Source organism: Stylophora pistillata, chromosome 6 (genome assembly GCF_964205215.1).
Source record: "Stylophora pistillata chromosome 6, jaStyPist1.2, whole genome shotgun sequence".
Lineage (NCBI taxonomy): Eukaryota > Metazoa > Cnidaria > Anthozoa > Scleractinia > Pocilloporidae > Stylophora > Stylophora pistillata.
In genome coordinates this window covers 27,504,847-27,524,081 of record NC_142524.1, presented here as the reverse complement: position 1 = coordinate 27,524,081, position 19,235 = coordinate 27,504,847, and the positions used below count along the sequence as shown (strand labels likewise).

The 19,235-nt window shown below is 40.1% G+C and overlaps 3 protein-coding genes across 6 annotated transcripts; 1 reads left to right on the top strand and 2 right to left on the bottom strand.

The window, feature by feature from the left end:
- Window positions 1–2,313: 2,313 nt before the first annotated feature.
- LOC111333089 (contactin-associated protein-like 2) lies at window positions 2,314–9,590 on the bottom strand. 4 transcript variants are annotated; one of them, XM_088724409.1, is made up of 4 exons: window positions 9,391–9,590; window positions 5,006–5,406; window positions 4,779–4,899; window positions 2,314–4,430 (listed from the first exon to the last, which is right to left on the bottom strand). In XM_088724409.1, exons 2-4 carry the CDS (start codon window positions 5,348–5,350, stop codon window positions 3,817–3,819), a joined length of 1,080 nt encoding a protein of 359 aa, XP_088580535.1. In that variant the 5' UTR covers window positions 5,351–5,406; window positions 9,391–9,590; the 3' UTR covers window positions 2,314–3,816. The 4 variants fall into 4 exon arrangements, with proteins under 4 accessions (XP_088580535.1, XP_088580531.1, XP_088580533.1 ...); XM_088724405.1 differs by having other exon boundaries at window positions 5,006–5,411; window positions 9,395–9,590; XM_088724407.1 differs by having other exon boundaries at window positions 9,395–9,590.
- Window positions 5,692–8,281, top strand: LOC148729224 (uncharacterized). Its single transcript, XM_088724404.1, has one exon. The coding sequence runs from the start codon at window positions 6,059–6,061 to the stop codon at window positions 8,066–8,068; it is 2,010 nt and encodes a 669-aa protein (XP_088580530.1). The 5' UTR covers window positions 5,692–6,058; the 3' UTR covers window positions 8,069–8,281.
- A 1,317-nt stretch (window positions 9,591–10,907) lies between the features above and the next one.
- Window positions 10,908–19,082, bottom strand: LOC111333083 (dihydrolipoyllysine-residue succinyltransferase component of 2-oxoglutarate dehydrogenase complex, mitochondrial). Its single transcript, XM_022938601.2, has 15 exons — window positions 18,965–19,082; window positions 18,840–18,894; window positions 18,703–18,751; window positions 17,905–17,954; window positions 17,257–17,334; window positions 16,699–16,754; window positions 16,262–16,370; window positions 15,966–16,082; window positions 14,901–15,022; window positions 14,529–14,626; window positions 14,162–14,292; window positions 13,656–13,723; window positions 13,403–13,486; window positions 12,717–12,884; window positions 10,908–11,525 (listed from the first exon to the last, which is right to left on the bottom strand). Exons 1-15 carry the CDS (start codon window positions 19,064–19,066, stop codon window positions 11,391–11,393), a joined length of 1,422 nt encoding a protein of 473 aa, XP_022794336.2. The 5' UTR covers window positions 19,067–19,082; the 3' UTR covers window positions 10,908–11,390.
- Window positions 19,083–19,235: the final 153 nt, after the last annotated feature.

Genomic DNA, 19,235 nt, shown 5'->3' with positions numbered 1-19,235 from the left:
ATCGAATGCTTTAGCCATGTCGAGGTATATGACATCTGTCTATATGCCAGCATCAAGGGATTTTGCAGTAGAGTACACAAATTGAACTGAGCTGTGTGACGCATGATCGGTGCTGCCTAAATCCATGCTGATTAATGTTAAAAAAATCCAAGACATGATGATACAATCTTGTGTGGACATGTCTCTCAAGGACTTTAGATAGTATAGGTAGTAAAGCAATTCCACGATAGTTGGAGCCGATATCTCTTTGATCAGCTTTTGAAAACAGGCGTAAGATTGCAATCTTTCCACTTACTTGAGAAAGACCCTTCAGATAGGGATTTGTTAAATATACAGGTGATAGAACTACTGATTTCTGGAGCCAGTTCCTTTAAGAGCCGTGAGGGGATACCATCAGGACCAGGACTTTTAGAAGGGTTAAGAGACTGAAGAGTTGTTAAGATCTCAAATTCAGACAGGGTAATATTGGATAGGCACTCACTGACAGGAAATATTGCATGACATCCAGCTGGGGGTGGCTGGTCATTCTTGAGATTGAATACTGAATAGAAATAGTCATTGAATAAACTGGCTTTATCAATAGGATTAGTAGCAGGAACAGGATCAGTCATGTCTCTCTTAATGGTAGAAGGAAGCTTGTGGGCCTGCCTTGGTTTTACAGCGGTAAAAATTCCAAAATTTGTTGGGATCAGTTGCAACATTATTAGCCAACTCTTTTATGTAGGCATTGTACTTAGTGCGAATAAGTTTCTTTACATCCCTTCTCAACGAATTGAATTTATTAATATTAATGTGTAATTGATCTTTTGTTCATTTCTTACGTCCGAAAAAAACTCAACTTTTTTTTCGGATGTAAGATAGAAAGCACGCGCAGTTAATTGTTGATGTTCTGATTTTATTATCCGCGATATCTAGGCCTTTGATGACGTCAAATACGAGTATCCATCTGGATGGAGAGGAAGAACTTTCTTTAAAGGTTTGAAACCTCGACAGGAACTTGTAGCTAAGTAAACCTGCACACGTCATATTATGTGTGCACGGACTTGCACCATAGTAATTCCCTAGGAATTAGGTAGGACTTGCGCCCGCAGTTTGTTATAATACACTTTGGTTCCGCGTCGGGAAACATCATACTATATGTTTGTGATGAATTAAAGAAATAAATTTATTTAAATAAAAGAATATTTAACTAAAGCGATTCTTCTCGAGGCTGATAATGTTTGTAAGGATCAGGTTAAATCAGTTGAATCAGCTTTATGTGACGATTCTACCATTTGCTTACCAAGTAGCTAAGCGTTTTAACCCCAGGTCAAAAACCTATCTTCTATTGTGTATTATGCAATTCAATTTATTCTAAGGCTACAAGTACTTCCTAATCCATCAAATATTGCGTAAGGTGATTCCTCAGTAATGCACAATACATTCTGTGCGGTGCGAACAAGCGCGCCAGCATTCCGATAGCTACTTTTTTCCCGGTTTTTTTTTTTTTTTCAATCAATGAAGAAGCTAAACAAATACTGGTACGGCTTTTACATAAGCTTGGTGACCTTGTTTTATTTCATAATTGTGATGAAATTGATCGAGAAACGTTTTAAGTCGATGTCGTTTATTTAAAATTATGTCGTTTATCTTTTTTTAATAATCGATCGCTTTCGATCGATTAAAACAAATTAAAGGTGAACTCTCTTTGAGAAACTTGCATTTGGATCTCGACTTTTATGCGAGAGTTTTCCAGACTTTTTTGTAAGAAGCTTAAGCCCGGCACACCAGGACCAGGTTGTTCGAAGTTTGGATAAAGATATCCACTGGATCAATCCCTATCCGGAGGATAGCGAAGTAGGTTTTACAGTCCCTTATCCGCTGGATACTGATTTATCCTTCAGGTAGCGTCATCCATCCTTCATACAACTGAGCCCAGGGGGTCGTTTCTCGAAAGTCCCGGTAACTTAACGGGCCCGTAAAGCTGTTCTGTTTTCATTCAAGAAAATAAAAATATTAGCTAAAAAAACAAAAGGGACTGGTTTGGGTGCCAGAACCTGCTTTACTATCCTTTAAATTTTGACTTTAAAACATGGCTTCGCGCCCGTTTAGTTACCAGGACTTTTGAGGAACGGGTCCCAGGTCTCTAAAGTCTGGAGTCTTAGCCTAGAAACGTATAACTACGATAGTATCAGTAAAATTAATAGATGTCTGTTTCCCTTCTATATAACTTCCCCTATGTAGAAGCCAAAGCGGATGAACTTAAACCGAGCTGAACTGCCCTAAATCAGACCAGAAAAGTCACACAAGGCAAAGGAACACTGAACCACTGGCATGAGTTAAATTTTTTTATTTCAAACTCGTTCAGATTTTTAGGGTGAGAGCGCGACTGTTTATCCCTATACTAACCTTATATATAGCCCACTACGTAACGTAAACATGTTTGCACGTAGAACAAGAAAGACGGCCAGTAAGTTTTGAACTTGGTAAAGAAATAGAGGAAGATATTTTCGTCTTGTCACGAGCGTGACTCCCCACGAGGAATCGAACCGCAGACCCTAGCCCCGATGCTCCACCACTGAACCGCTGAGACTCAACAAAATATGACGCTATCGACATTTCCGATCCTAATACGAACTTCGTAATGGGCCTTGCCCACCACAGAGCATCGGTTAGGAGACTCTCATAGGAAACGGAGATTTTTGCATAATCGTGGTCTATTGCTAAACTTAATTAGGAGCCTGTTGCCCGATTGATAGGTGAAGGTGAGGCCTTTTCCTTTAATTATTACTTATCATTTATCTCTTTAATTTTCACAGTTTATGACTGTGGCAATCGTAACTTCTCAACACCACAATTATTGATAAAAAGGGCGATTTATTGACGGTGAACGATGTGGGTTGAAACTTAAAAGTAATAAATAAATACAAAAATACAACAATTGATTAAGTAAAGGTGATAGGAAAGAAATACACTGAGCCACCTTGAAACGACAGTAATTACATTGTTACGATTACTGCAAAACTGCGCTCGACGAAATAACACTTTCCGAAGACGAAATGAAGAACAAAGGAACCGCTTGAAAGCGAATTGCGACTAGCGCGACGACCGAAAAAAGAAGGGCCCTAAACAGAGAAAACTAAGCTTATATATGCACGAAAAACTAAAATTAATGCTTGCGAAAACGACTAACTGAAAGTGCAATTCACGCCAATAATTACGAAAGAAACAATAGTGAACGAAAGTATGTGATAGGAAAAACAACAGAGGCAAACTAATCGGTGAAAAAACACTAATAGACGACGAGAAAAAGCAACAACACAAAAGCGACACCCTCATTAATGATTGAATGCATTACGCACGCTTTTAACAGTATTAAAAACTTTCGTTTTAGAACTTTATATAAATTAACCACGGGTAAACTAAGCCAGATTGTGTACGTACCTCTTGTCCTTTTTTCTTTTATTTGCATCAGTTTAATCATAAGGGGAAGAAGACAAAACAGATCTCAATTACAATCAATTTGCTCGACGGGCAAATTGCGAGCTTATGATGGAAAACGTAAAAAACTCCTAAGTTGAAGTCATGAGCTGGGCATTTCGCGTTCCCTCTTCTTCTCGGTTTCCTTTTTCATCTACCTTTATTCTTACCTCTAAAAACGCGCCTTCAGTACCTATTGTAATGTATAACATCCTATTACGCGTGCGACATTTGTCAAAGTTATGGTGGTTTTCATATAATATAAATTTATCGATTTCCTCAGCAAAAAGCAGCGGACAGCCTTTTAATTTATAAATACAGGGTATACATTTATAATTTACTTTTATGAAATTTATTCTAAATGAGTCCAAAACACTTCAGCTTTCCAAGTGTGTGGTATCCCATATCATCATTTGTATTGCCGGTATCTCCAAACCGCAGCTGCTTCACGGGAAGCTTGTACTTGTTTGTGAGTAGACCGCTGTCTTCTCGCCAAGTCCTATCCAGTTTGTCGCAGTTGCATCCGTACTTAGGGTCTGCACATGTTTTGTTCAAGTCGCATGCGCATTTGTTGTCCATGGCAGAATCCACTCCTCCCCAGTACTTCATCTTCTCTCCATCGCGGGATACCCACCAGCCATACATATCACCCTTTCTTAGGAGTCTTGAGTAATAGCAATCGTACTTTATAAACTGCTCACAGTGAGTGGATGAAGCTGTTAGACTTGCTAGCTGAAGGAGACTGGTTTCATTGTAAGTGACATTGCGCGAATAACTGCCATGGCCTGGAAATCCATCCACCAGTGTTTTGCTTTCACTGTCATGACTGACAACTGTCACTCCAACACCGTCCTTGTCAGTCATATTACAGTAGACTTTGAAAGGTTTCACTCCGCCCTCTCCGTCAGGGTCGATGACGTAATAACCACTGGTGAGATTAAGTAGTTTGATCTGACTGCAGGTTTTATTTCCTTAGAAGCGAAGAATATGACAAAAAACTGTAAGTATCTCTTATTCGATTTGTTCTTAGCATCGGATAATTTGATCAAAGACACTTTCATGGAGTAAAGTAAAGCATTGGGGTAGATTACATTTTTAAAAAGTAAGAACAAAGCCGGCGGATCCGTGTGCAATCAAAGTCAATAGCATCAACTTGCTTCATATTCCCATTGAACAAGCCGATAACCTAATGCACATGATGTAGCGCAGCAAAGGGAACTATTTTACTTCTTGACGGCGCTTCAAATATTTTTGCTACAAATTTATTTTCAATATTTTCAATATTTTCAATATGGAAAATGACATAGTGAGTTTCATACCTCCTCGTTCGTAGTGAATTCCAAAAAATCCAGGTTTACAGTCGACACAGCGATAGGAATTCCATTTATATTCAGGAAAACAGACAGCATCGTTCTTGCAAGGGGTGCTTTCACATGGAGACTAAAAGTTAAAGAAAATATCTCGTAACAGTAGTGTATTGCATTGACTGCTTTCATAAAAAATAAAAAAATAATAATAACAAAAAATCTTAAGATAGACCTCTTACCGGTGGACTGTAATGATGAAATGTTGCGTTTGCTTGGAACGTTTTAGTTTCTCGGTACTTGTCAGTACCCAACAGATCACACTGATAAAGGCCATTGGAGTTAGGAAACGCAGCTAAGTTGAACGAGTAGCACTTTGGGTCACCAACACAAAGGAAGGCGCAGTCCAGCTGATCTTCTACCATGGACGATGAAAGTTTTTGTACCCACAAGTAATGGAAGGGATCGCGCTTAAATTTACCAAAAGAGAGATCGCCTTTTGGATTTCGATAGAGAGCGCTGTTATCCATGGCAAACATCAAGTTCAGCAAAGAAGGGAAAAATACCAAGAGTGGCAAGAGCAGCATGACAACGGCTGGTGAACTTTCAACACCTGAATGAGTTGGTTCAGGATACAGAAGAGCTTAACTTGAAGCGAAAAAGTAATTGTAATTGTTTAGAATGGTCGCTGTTTAATGCGGTAATTGTCTTGGACAATAACCGCATTAACACCCAGAGCGATTCCATTAGGGCTAAACTCTTTGTTTAACTTTTAACGTTTTGTAATTTATTCACCGCTTCATTATATATATGCTCGATTTTATTATTTTAGTTTACTTGATAATGACGTTCTGGAAACGTCGAAACGTCGTGTCATGCTTTATAATATTTTATCGCAGTTTTTTATTGTCAAATGTTTTACCAAATCTTTACTTATTCGAATTCTTAAACGCGATACCCAAGTACACTTATTCAGGAGACTTGAAAAGTGTACTAAACGCTTAGTTAAATGTGAAGGATCTATAGAATTCCTACGACTATGTATTAACTTCGATGTTGTGCCTACTTTTGCTCAAGTCGAACGAAGAAAAGCTCGAAAATGGAGAAAGTCCGCCGACAACTACCAGCGAGAGGTCTTGGTCGAAGAACTACGCTCCAAGCAATCCCATTTGCTTCATTTAAAGGGACTTGTGCACAAGGAACACGAAGCTTTGAGGGAGGAGTGCTCGACGTTACGCTACGTGGCCGCCACGCACGTTCTATCAGCTTCACGTAATGCTTTATACAAAGACTTGATGCGTACCCACCGTGATAAGATCGGCCGTCTTATCTCAAAGAAGTTTGATGTTGATGAACATATTAAGAATATCTCTTCATATCGTTTATCATTCTTCGAGAAGCTTGTCATATGCAGAGGTTTGAAATTTTCCTTGCCACATAAGGTCTCACCAATTGACGTTCAAGCCAGCTTCGAGAAATTGTATTGGAAAATTGATGATAAATTATCAGATCCTAATCTTAAAGAACTAGCTGCGTCCACACTACGATCCATTGCTTTGAATTACATCCAAAGAAAGAGCCCCAATCCACCTAAAACTCTAGTTAAAGCGCTCAATCTTCTAAAAGAACGAGATGACATTGTTATCACAAGGCCTGACAAGGGTTCTGGTACCGTAGTAATGGATAAAGAGGAATATCTGCGCCTTTTACGTCAAGCATCTATAGCTGATACATCAAAATTTACATCGATTGATCCAAACCGCCCGAAAACTCGAGGCCGTCCACCTAAGCACTTTCACCCTCTTCTGCAGAAAGAAAAAGAGTTGAAAGCAGTTTTACATCAAGTTCTTCCCGAAAAACTGGCTGAATCGTTGTCTCCCAAGGGTTCCCGACTAGCGCACTTGTATGGATTACCAAAAACTCACAAGCCTACCCTGAGTATGCGTCCAATTCTGTCAGCTTCAGGGACATACAACTATAAGTTAGCTAAATGGTTGGAGGAAAAGCTCAAGCCTCTCTCGATGAATGAATACACCATTGACGACGCTCTTGTTTTCACTAAAGAAATTCGCGAACATCCTGTCCTTGAAAGTGATATACTGGTTTCATACGATGTAACGTCATTGTTCACAAATGTCCCAGTTCAGGAAACCATCAACATCCTTGTCGAGAAAGCCTTCACCGATAATTGGTTCAATTCAACGTACGATCTCAACTTACAGAAGGATCAGCTCACTCAACTTCTCAGAATGGCTTCCACTGACCAACTTTTCCAATTTGATGGTCAACTTTACGAACAGTGTGAAGGAGTTGCTATGGGGTCCCCCCTTGGTCCTTTGTTGGCGAACGTTTTTATGTGCCATCTGGAAGAAAGACTATCTAACGATGATTTAATTCCTTCTTATTACAAGCGTTATGTCGACGATACGCTTGCAATAATGCCTGGACTCGATGTAGCTGTAAGTTTCCTCAATGTACTCAATGGACTCCACCCTAGTATTCATTTCACTATGGAACTTTCCAACAACGATTCAATTCCTTTTATTGGAACGTTGATAACAAAGAACGGCAACAAGCTGGAGACTCAGGTCTATCGTAAACCTACGAACACGGGCCTTTTACTTCACTTTCAAAGTCACACCGATTTGTGCTACAAGAAGTGTCTTATCAAAACAATGGTTCATCGTGCAAAGGAATTGTCCTCTACGCATCAAGCATTCGTCGATGAGTGTAGGCATCTAAAATCTATGTTTCATCGCCTTGGTTACCCTAGTTCTTTGGTGAACTTTATTATCGACAAATGTGATTATTCCTCTACACAAGATACTAAGACAAAATCTGTTGAAACTTTAAGAGTCAGTATTCCTTTCAAAGATCAAATCTCAGTGAACATTGCCAAAAGACAAATGCGCGATCTCAGTTCAAAAATTGGCATTGATGTACAACCAGTCTATACCAGTAAGAAACTTGAGCAGGACCTAAAGCTTAAAGAAATCAAGCCACGCATCTTAAATCAGCATAGTGTTGTTTACTGTTTTAAATGTGATTTGTGTGATTCAAATTACGTCGGATATACGACGCGCCATCTGTTTCAACGCATTGCTGATCATCGATACTCTGCCATTGGTCGCCACCTGAGAGATGCCCATGGGAACATTGACTTACTCAATGAGAGCCAGTTTAGAATGCTTAAAAAATGCGGCACGAAATGGGATTGTCTTGTTTATGAAATGTTGTACATAAGAACAATAAGGCCCAATTTAAACACCCAGAGCGATTCCATTAGGGCTAAACTCTTTGTTTAACTTTTAACGTTTTGTAATTTATTCACCGCTTCATTATATATATGCTCGATTTTATTATTTTAGTTTACTTGATAATGACGTTCTGGAAACGTCGAAACGTCGTGTCATGCTTTATAATATTTTATCGCAGTTTTTTATTGTCAAATGTTTTAGACAATAATTTTGCAATTATTAATTGTTAAGTGTCAAGTCGGAGCAGGTGAAATACTGGGAGCGTTTTATGGAAGAATCTTGGCCTATTATGGTTCAAAGACTTAGATACTTTTTCTATAAGTGTTACATTAAACCGCAAGGCAGAAAAAGACTTGGAGAATAAGAGAAAGCCACGCCATGGCGTTGCAAAAGTTTGATATCTGGAGAAAGTGACATGTTAGGTCTAACTTTAAAGTCCCTATTCACCCTCAGAGGTTTAGATATATTTCGATTCTTTGCGTTATCAGGATTAATCTCCAAAAAGAATTTTGCGATTGATTAAATATCTCCCGAGATATGCTGCCGCAAAGTTACTCTTTTGGCCACGCCCTTTTGATTTGGCCGGGAGAGAAGTACTGGGCCGAGTGACGTCACAGCAAGAACGAATGTTAACTTCTCATACAAGAAAATTTGTCTATTGTTGTAAAATGATGTGAAAATGCCGACTCGTTGCGTGGTCGCTGGTTGGTCAAATACAACAGCTTCGTCTAAACGCATATTCAAGTGAATGTAGGCACATCGATCGAAAGACATTCTTGCTGTGACGTCATGAGGGACTTTTAGTTACTAGTATTAACTTAGCCCGGCCAAATCAAAAGGGCGCGGCCAAATGACGAACTTTGAGGCGGCATATCTCGGGAAATATTTAATCAATCGAAAAAAAATTTTTCGGAGATTAATCCTGATAACGCAAAGAATAGAAATATATCTAAACCTCTGAGGGTGAATAGGGACTTTAAATTAAAGTTCCTTACACTGACCGTTTAGGCTGACAACCCGCAATGCCAGCTTGTTTTATCAAGTAATGACTTGTTTCTGTTCCCTGTCACATGCCGAGTTCAGAAATTGTGGTTCTTAAGTTTATTTCTAATTTAACAGCAGGTAAATGGGTCAGATGAACCTTATATGTCAATTTGTCCGTTTATGAGAACTTTCATGATTCAAATACATGTTGTAAACACTAAATGAATGTCATAGGCATGTGAGACACTCATTTCCTCTTAAAATACCGGGCGGTAAAGAAAGACAAATTAAAGAGTAAGAAACGAAAGAGACGCCACGGAGTGAAAAACATTAGACATTGACTGAAAGCAGGTGACACGTTTGGTGAAACATGAACTTAAACTTACTTACATCATTTACGCTGAGAAACACTTTGATCCGAGTAAAACAGTAGTGTTCTGTTATATGTCAAAACTCAGCAATTCAGGTTCTTAGCTTGATTTCGAGTTAATGATGCCCAAGTGCTTCATGCGAACCTTATATGATAATTTGTCCGTTTACGAGAACTTTTCTGTTTCTTCCAAGGGTTTATCAGTTATCATTATACTGTCGGCAGCGCGCGTGAGCAACAATGTGTTCTGATTGGCTACCCGAGCGGGCAAGATGGAACCATCTTGTCCACCGGGAATCGCCTGCCTTGATCCCGCGCGAGAAAAAGATTGCGTGGAGCAGACGTCTTTAGAAAGTCGTAATTTTTTGACAATGATGGCGATGGAGTCACAAAAAAGCGGAGAAAAATAAAAAATTAAATGAATCTCATGTGTTTTTTCGCGCCTCAAACACTGTTCGATTTCTTTTTCGGATCTCGAAATAAACAAGTCGTTTTTGATTCTTGTTATATACAAACTTTTCTTGCTGTTGAATAAATCCTTTATTGACCAAGTTTGTTCGGTCAAGATGGCTGGATATTGGGAAATCGCTCGGTCAATACAGCCAGGCCGATCAAAGTTGAAGATTATCCCGCAACGACCGAACGGTCGAGGTCATTAAGTTGTTTAAAACATGACATACAGACTGAAGAAACGAAAAATTTATTCAAGTGGAATTCGTCAATGTGCATCCGGCGATGTGCGCGTTTACCTATTCATTCATCGACTTAAACCCACGGTAAAACTATGCAATCACTGAACTACACCACTGCCACGATTTCGGGAAAAATGATTTTCAGAGCGTTAAAAAAGTATTTCAATATAGTGCTGGCACAAATTGATGAAAGATTTGTCCAATTTTCAAGGAGTGCATACAGAAAAGTGTTCAATTATAGTACAAACACGTACGGCCCTTGCATTAGTGAAAGAAAATGCAAATGCTTCGGAATGCACTGATCAGAATATTACAATCTTCGCCTCCGCTTTTGCCTTTTAGGAGATTTATGGATGAACTGAACTTCACAAGCCTTTTAAGGTGATTCCTCAGTACTGCATTGTGCATCCCCTACTGCGCATAAAACCTCGTAATCAGGCGAATAAGCGCGCATTCCGAGCACACGGTATTGTTTTTTAATCAATGGAGCAGGTAAAAAGGTGCGATACACCGAATGCAAATATGGCATCCAATTTGAGTTGCTATTGTTCTGGACTCATTAGCCTCGTCTTCGCGTGGAAATGCAAAATGATTATTTCATGTGTGAAAGGCTAGTGAGTCCAGAACAATGGCAACTCAAATTGGATGCTATATTTGCATTCGGTGTATGGTCTTTAGCTCTTAAACGGGCACGCTGATCTATATTTTTTATTGCATAATTTTGGTGTACAAATTATCTCCTTTATATTGGAGATATTATTGGCCAATATCAAGCAATCTGATAAACTACACAGACCTGTTTTGATATCTGAATTTTAGTTAAAAAGGACTTAACCAGAAGTTTTAGGTGGATTTTTATTTGACATCACTAAAAAATGACAGATAAACAATTTCAAGAGACAATTCAGCAAACGTTACTCCTCTCTGGTAAATGGCAAACTTTACATCATTTGGTAAGAACATAGTCTCCTTCGCAGACGATGTTTGGTCTCGTCACTACACGTACTCTCTCCCTATCTGAGGAACTGAGAGCGCGTTTCGTGACGAGACCAAACAACGGCTGCGAAGGACACTAGTCAGAACAGGGTCGTATTTTGCGTTCAAAACTGTTTGATTGAATAGAACAGTCGCACAAAATTATGAACATCAATTTAAAAAACCCATCAATAACACTATTTTTCTTCTTCCACATCGATCGAGTACAGGTGACAACACTGACGTTCATAAAGATTCCTCTGACCAAGGCTGACCGTAAACTTGACATTAACTAAAACTGGTGAGTGTCCAGTCCACTATAAATTTCCCAGCATGATCAGCCAGGGGATCACAAGTCTAAGAGTAAAGTGTGAGGATCCTCTACTGAAGCTTTGATCTTCCTGAGGAATGTTACTGCTTCTCTACCGTCGATTAAACGATGGTCATAAGTGAGGGCTAAGTACATCATGGGACGGATCTCAACCTGAAATACAACGCAAATGTCAATTCTCCACACAGTCTGCCACGCGTTTCTACTAACCTTCCCTCTGAGAATTTGTTGTTTAATCAAACTATATCCCTTTCCTTAGATTAATCATTCTTCTCCCCGCCAATTCTGCTTGAAAATGTATTGATACCGTAAAGAGAATTTCTCCTTTGGGTACTTGTCGTAGTGACAGGATTAGAAGCATTCTGGGCAGATTAACCCAAATAGGAGTCTACGACTGACAGTCGCCATACCTATTACATCTTTAAGTCAACTTTACTCCATATCTTTGTCTTCATCCCGTGAGAGACAGCTGCTTAACACTTGAATGATCTTTTTCTATAAATCTTTTTCTCGTATTCAGGTGACGCCTGTCCCTCGTGCCCCTCTCCTGTCGCCCTCTCCCGTCCCCTTCTCCTGCCCCCCTCTCCCGTCCCCCTCTCCTACCGCCCTCTCCCGTCCCCCTCTCCTACCGCCCTCTCCCGTCCCCCTCTCCTACCGCCCTCTCCCGTCCCCCTCTCCTACCGCCCTCTCCCGTCCCCCTCTCCTACCGCCCTCTCCCGTCCCCCTCTCCTACCGCCCTCTCCCGTCCCCCTCTCCTACCGCCCTCTCCCGTCCCCCTCTCCTACCGCCCTCTCCCGTCCCCCTCTCCTACCGCCCTCTCCCGTCCCCCTCTCCTACCGCCCTCTCCCGTCCACCTCTCCAACCACCTTCTCCCGTCCCCCTCCCCCGTCCTTCTCTTCTGTTACCCTCTCCCGTCCCCCTCCCCCGTCCTTCTCTTCTGTTACCCTCTCCCGCCCCCCTCCCCCCGTCCTTCTCTTCTGTTACCCTCTCCCGTCCCCCTCCCCCGTCCTTCTCTTCTGTTACCCTCTCCCGCCCCCCTCCCCCCGTCCTTCTCTTCTGTTACCCTCTCCCGTCCCCCTCCGCCGTCCTTCTCTTCTGTTACCCTCTCCCGTCCCCCTCCCCTCTACCTAGGGTGTTCGATAAATAGAAGGATACAGTCTAAGTTGTCTTTTTCCCGTGGGTTTATTTGAAAGATGAAGGCCCCTATTCAATGTGGTGGCCGGACATTTCTAGAGAAACGCTGAACTTTCGTTGGCGAAAAAAGACTCCTACAATGCAGATGAACAGGATGTTAGCTGACGCTTCTGATCGGTTTCATTATAGATTGGTCACCAGGTCTCTAACCTTTCCATTTACAGCCACCGGTCGGTCAACAATGGCGTGCATGCCCAGGATGGCAGACTGGGGCGGGTTTATAATGGGTGTGCCCATCATGGAACCAAACACTCCGCCATTGGAGATGGTGAATGTTCCTCCATCCATGTCTTCGATGGCCAGTTCGTTTGTTCGAGCCTGAAGACGAAAAATAAAGGGAAACAGTTATGTTCGTTTGAGTCGAACCTCGAGTCTATTGAAAAACAGCACGTTAGAGCCTCTGATTTTCGGAGAAGGAATGAAACGCGTCTCAACAGATGTTTTTTTTTTTTTTATTATTGTCCTCCACCTGTCTTGAATAGTCACTGAGGGCAGCACCACCTAAATAAAACTAAGAGTAATCTTTCAAGTAATTTTGAATCCATGTTTCTCTACCAAAATCAAAGGAAGTGGTATTTTCGAGCGAGATTCTGTACATTTATTCAGTGATCAATTATGGTACTTATAGGTGGCGTTGTGTATCCTTTTTTTCCGTACCCCTCGTCTGCGGGTGACTGTTTCACTGTAGCATGCAAAGAAGGAAGGATAGAAGGAATGGGTGATGTACTTGCAGAAACACAGCACAGGGCCCCGTGACTGGTACCGAACGCAGCCTAACGTCCTAGTAAGAACGAACGAGATAAGTTCGTGCTTCTACGAACAACACATTTACATACCTTCTCTCCCATCGCATTGATCGCTTTTTCGATGTCGGCGTAGTTCATTTCTTCTACGTTTCTAATGACTGGCACAACAAGTCCCTGTAAGAGAGTAAAGTGCAAGCGTCGCTGCTTTCAAGGTTCTAAAGTTTCTTGTCCTTCAGTGAATTTCCTTGAATTTCAATGAATTAGATTTGATGAATTAACAAAGTCATACAAGCTGTTATAGCGCAACATAAAATCAAATGCTTCTTCCACAATTTTTACAGACCTTGGGCGTGGCTACCGCAACGCTTATATCCACGTAATCTCTGTACACAATCTCGCTGTTTTCAATCACTACAAGAAAAATGGGAAGAAGAGCATGACAACCCAGCATGCGAAGTTCTTCAGTTATCAGATTAGCAATTCTCCTTACTGTCTGCCATACAATTCTTATGATGTTGGTTCAGAGGACTTGGTTTTGGATCAGCGAATAATCCTCTAGCTGTTACTTTTCTTTATTCTAATCAGTTGTCTGCTTCATATTGTAATGATAATTAGTTAAGAGAAATTTTTTCTTTGTCACTCATTAGAGTTGAGGGTTAAACTGTTCAAGTTATAATTTCTTAGTGAAAAAATATCAGAAAATACAGCTTACAGAGCTGTCTAAACCAACAAGAAAAGAACTGCAAAAAAAAAACAATCCTATTTCGATTGCCATCCATGTTATACAACCTTGAAAACATGATTGGTTACAGATACAAGAAGGAAGATGGAATAAGAAAACCAACTGACCAGCATTCACTGTTGGCTCACTCTGCAGGGCATGGGCAGAAGCTTTTATAAAGGCAGACATGAAGCCTAGTTTGACACCATGCTTCTTAACAAATGCATCTTTGTGCTTTTTCCGCATCTCTGAGACATGACTGGAAAGAACAAGAACAAACAAGAGAAAGAGTGCTACCAAATCTGACGCATTGTTTTTATGCCTCATGAAAAGTACACAGTTTTAAATGATGTCACAGCCAGTCAAAGATGGGAATAGCATATTACGTTGCTGTTTTGTGACAATTTAGTATAGAAATCAAATCATAACTACCAGTTAACAATTGATGACATCTAGTTTGGTACTGAAGCAGCCCTTGAAAATATGAACACTAACCTCATATCAACTTCATTAAATGTTGTCAACATTGCATAAGTGTTCTGTGAATCCTTGAGTCTTTGAGCAATCCTTTGACGCATTCTTGTCATCCTTGCCTACATACAAACACCTTTTATGAAAAACTCATTTTCAATACTCTAATTAAGCACTCTGATCCCCACTCCCTCTCCTTCTGCATTTGCTTAAGATTCAAGCTTCAAATCTAGAAAGCTCTTTTAAATCTAATTACAGGGTGCCAAAAGGGAAGTGTTTGGGTTCCCCATTATTAATGAGTCCAACCTTTTGGTACCTAATGAAAAACAAACAGTAAAAGGGTACTTGCTAATATGGAGGCAAGAGATAAAATTCATCAAAGCTTGAATACTGTACCTTATGTTCAGAGCGAGCTCCACTGGGTAGACCGTCTGCTGGCAGAGCACCTGTTAGCTGTGGGGGAGGGGTAGGGGGCCCTGGTTTAACTTCTGTGATTGGTTGAGTTGGTACTTCAGGAGCTGAAAAGGCAAAAGGAAAAGAAATCTTGCAGTATAACTATAACGTAATCTTTTCTGGAAACTTTCAGTTACTGAGTGCTCAGATGAACAAAACCAATTCATTTTCAGGGGTATGGTTTGTCTGGAAGAAAACAAACAATCATTGTAGTCAAAGGCTTACCTTTGGTAATCAAACACACTGCTTAAAATTTAATCCTTCAAATCCCAAGATCTAATCACTAATTTTCCCTCTAGCTACTACACATTTCCTTGTAAATAAGTTCTAAGAATTTCATGCTAGATCAAGAGAACTTCTGTAGCTGATAAGTTCAAGTATTCTCATTACCTGTTTGTTGAATACTGTATGGGCATTGTAGGGAGAACTTACATGTTTATCACTTCTGCAAGTTAAAGGGCTAAGTTTGTGTGGTTGCACACTTAGCCCTTCAATTTCAATTTTTAGCCCTTCAACACATCAGACTTTTGGGAATTAAAAACTCTTATCTGATGGAACCCTATTCATTGACATGAACCATCATTTTTAACTTTCAACTCACTAGATCTACCCAGAAATTTCCCTCCTGCAGCAGTTGCTACACATATCTTGCAAATAACCGTCATATCAATTCTTCACCCAATACCTAATAACTTTTGTCTGTTCTCATCCCCTACTGGCATGCCAGATTATGTATTAATTAACTTTTTACCCCACAATATCAGTATGGATATTCCCCATATTGTTCTCTATACATTTCCTTAGGTGCTGCCAAGGAGAATTTGTTTTACAACCAAGAGTTTCTTTAAATGAAATGATTTCCTTTATTCTTGTCACCTTAATGCGTGATTCAGGGTTGATATTGTAAGGAGAAATTAGATGCTGGTCACTCTTAGAGATAAAAGGATTAAAACCGTGAGGAGTTAAATGTTAGTCACTTCAAGCAATGGAGGCTTACAATGTTTATACCTGGGGGAGGAGAGGTAGGGATCTTAAAAGCTGGTGCAGCTGGTTCCTCAGTTGGTGGTGCTGGACTCTCGGCTGCAGGTTTACTTTCTGCTGTTGTCTCCTTTGGAGGGGTGTCCCCTGGAAATAGAGTTCAAGTACATAAAAAAAAGACTAATACTTTTAGTCTTGGGAAAACAACGTATCCTCTGAAAAAAAAGGGCTAGCCAACATGTTTGAGTTCTTGCAGAAAATGACTAAGAAGAGCTAACACCCAGTGGATTGTAAGGTAAAGGAAACTTTAAGTATAAAACTAATACCTGTAAGAGCAAGTTTAAACAGCTGTTGACCTTTCTCCACTTTATCACCATCATTGACAAAGAACTCTACAATTGTTCCAGCTGAAGGGGCACTAACTGGTATACTGGTCTATAGTCAGAGGGAAAATGTAATTTAACAAAACTATTTAATAAATTGAAAACTCACCTCATGAAGTCTTGTGATGTCTGGTCTACAGAGTTGCTGGGTTTCAACCAAATAAGGTTGGTAAAGTGTTCCATCAAAAAACCCTCTCCCCTTTATATAAATTATATGCCAGTGAAACAAGTAACATTTGTTTGATTGCTCATCCATTATCATTTAAGTAGGAAGCAAAGCACATTCAGAGCTGGCTAATTACTGGCTTGCTTGTTTGGCTGACTTATGTGTTACACCTTACAGCTAAAGGTACATTATACTCATTCACGTAGCACTGTACCTTGTCTGTTTCTATTTCTCCAACAACTTCATCTTCAGCAACAGTATCTCCAACAGCTGTGAAAAGAAAAAAAGATACATGAAATACTAAATATCCTTATTACATCCAGTTTGATTTAATTTTGCTTTAATTCATTAGATTTGCCGACAGGCAGGGACACCGCAACAGCTTGCGCCAATTACTGCGGGCCCAGTAAACCCACCCATCCCACCCCAGGAGAGGACATCCACCACACAGTAATCTTGTGCGTGGGAAATTTATGTCTCCTACCCCTAACCCTGCAGGAGATGGGGCCTATGGTTTATTCGTCCTTGTCCGAGAACACTAGAATATCTATCCATTTCTTGATATTATAGAAAGGTAGCAAATTCTCCTCAGTTATTTTAAGACTCTGAGTGTTGGTCCAGCCAGGGCTTGAACCCTCGACTTCCAGCACAACAGTCCGGCACTCTACCAATTGAGCTAACCAGGAGGCGGTTTGAAATTACTAGTGATCCTGATTGGCTCTCAGCAATGTGAATTAAATTCACAATGTGCACTACACTTTACACAGCATACCTTTATCCCATCTGACATCTCCCTCTGTAACTGACTCTGCAAATGGTGGTGTATTCACTATTATGTAGTTCTCAGAGTCTGTTAGAATTTGACCAAACAAAATAAATAAAAATAAAGTAATATCCTGATAATCCTGTGGATTCAATTACAAGGTTGTAGATAGAGGGTCCTAGGGTGCCCATGACCACCCCCCCCCATTTGAAAGCCATTTCCTTTTGTCACATAAATGAAACACGGAGTGGAAGACAACATGACAATCTGGTGAGTGCCCTCTGTTTGAATCAGTGTGACCCCCCCTCCCCTTGTAAGCCTTTTGTTTTGTCACATTAAGTAAAACAGGAAGTGGTAGTCAACTTGACAATCTGGTGAGCACTCTCTGTGACCCCCCTCCCTTTGAAAAATCCTGACAATGCCCCTGAATTACTCCTACTTCCTGGGTGAGTACCAAAGTAACTGTAAATGTAACACCACATTCTAGACATGAACCAACAACTTTTAAAAGAAAACTATAGTGCTTACTTAGATTACCACATTAATTATTGATGAATGGGATACAACTTCTGTGAAGGCCTGGACTCTTAAATTATTTTAAACTTTTACAACTTCCTGTGCACATGTATGTAAGAACAGTTTGTTAAGAACACTTACAAAAGGTTGAGGATGAATGGAAGTATTTCTTCTCCTTCCAACTAAGAGGCCTGTGGAAATATAAGAGACAGACAGAAAAATCCTAACCCTTCAAATTCCAGATGTGATTACCAGGTAACTTTTCCTACTAACATCCACAAATTATCCAGCAAACAGGTAATAAGAATACTCAAAAATCTGATTAGGTTGTTACAAGCTGTGTCTTGATCTAAAACCAAATTCTTGCAATTTATTTACAAGGAAGTGTGCAGCAGCTAGAGGGAAGAGTTAATAATCAGTTCTTGATAGTTAATGGTCAAGGAATAGATTGGCCATATTGATAATTTTTTAGCAGCTAATACAGGGGCATTTCAATAAGCTGACATATGACCTTGTTCCAAATAGACAAAGCCATATGTACAGAAATGGGGATAACAAGCATGATATTTTCCAAAAGGGAAAGGAAAAACAAATTTTCAATTTGAATGTTACAAGCACAATACTGATGGAATTCTTACAGACCAAAAGTTTTCTCAGTTGTGAGTACCAAAGCCCAGTCCCTCTCAGCAGAAGTAGGAGTGGACTTTGATTATGTACAACTGTGTATTGCTACAAGACACTTGTGCAATATTTCACGCGTTCAAATACTACGATCTGAAGAGACAGTCTTTTAACACGAGGTAGGACCCAGGTTAGAACATAGTTAAATCTTATACGATGATTATTACGTATCGATTAAGCTTATTAAAAGAGGGTGCATGCACGCAAAATAAGTTGAACTTTAGGTTCATGGTACTAGTAGAATTATTCTACACTCACATTCTCTGACTATTTCCACGCAATATTCCTGTGGTTTGAATCTTAGTTGCTAAAGAGATAGTAAAGTCATTCAGTGACAAGTGGAAGCACAAGGAACACGAAAAATTGCAGTCAATTTCAGGTAACAAACCACCGACCTGCATTTTGTAGGCTACTTGAACTGTGCCGAATTCCGTATTGAATGAACTGTCGCTTTGGAGATGAAAAATAAACTTTAGATAGGTAATATGACCTATAATTGGTAATTTAAATATAAACTTACTGAAATATTTGTGGTATAATTTCTGTAAAGCCGTATACGATGAAATAACCGGGTGATGTTGCGGCAGCTTAGGGAAGCCATATTGGATAAGGCCAGAGGCATTAACGTGAGACCTGGGTAGGAGCTGCCTCTCTTTCATGATAGTTTTAAAACTAGCCTCTTTTTCATGAACGAAGGAGATTGCTGCGTTAGTGCATAGTGGGGGCATTTCAGATATTTGTCTTTATCAACTGTGTTAATTATGAAAGTTGGCCACCTTAAAGAGTTTCTA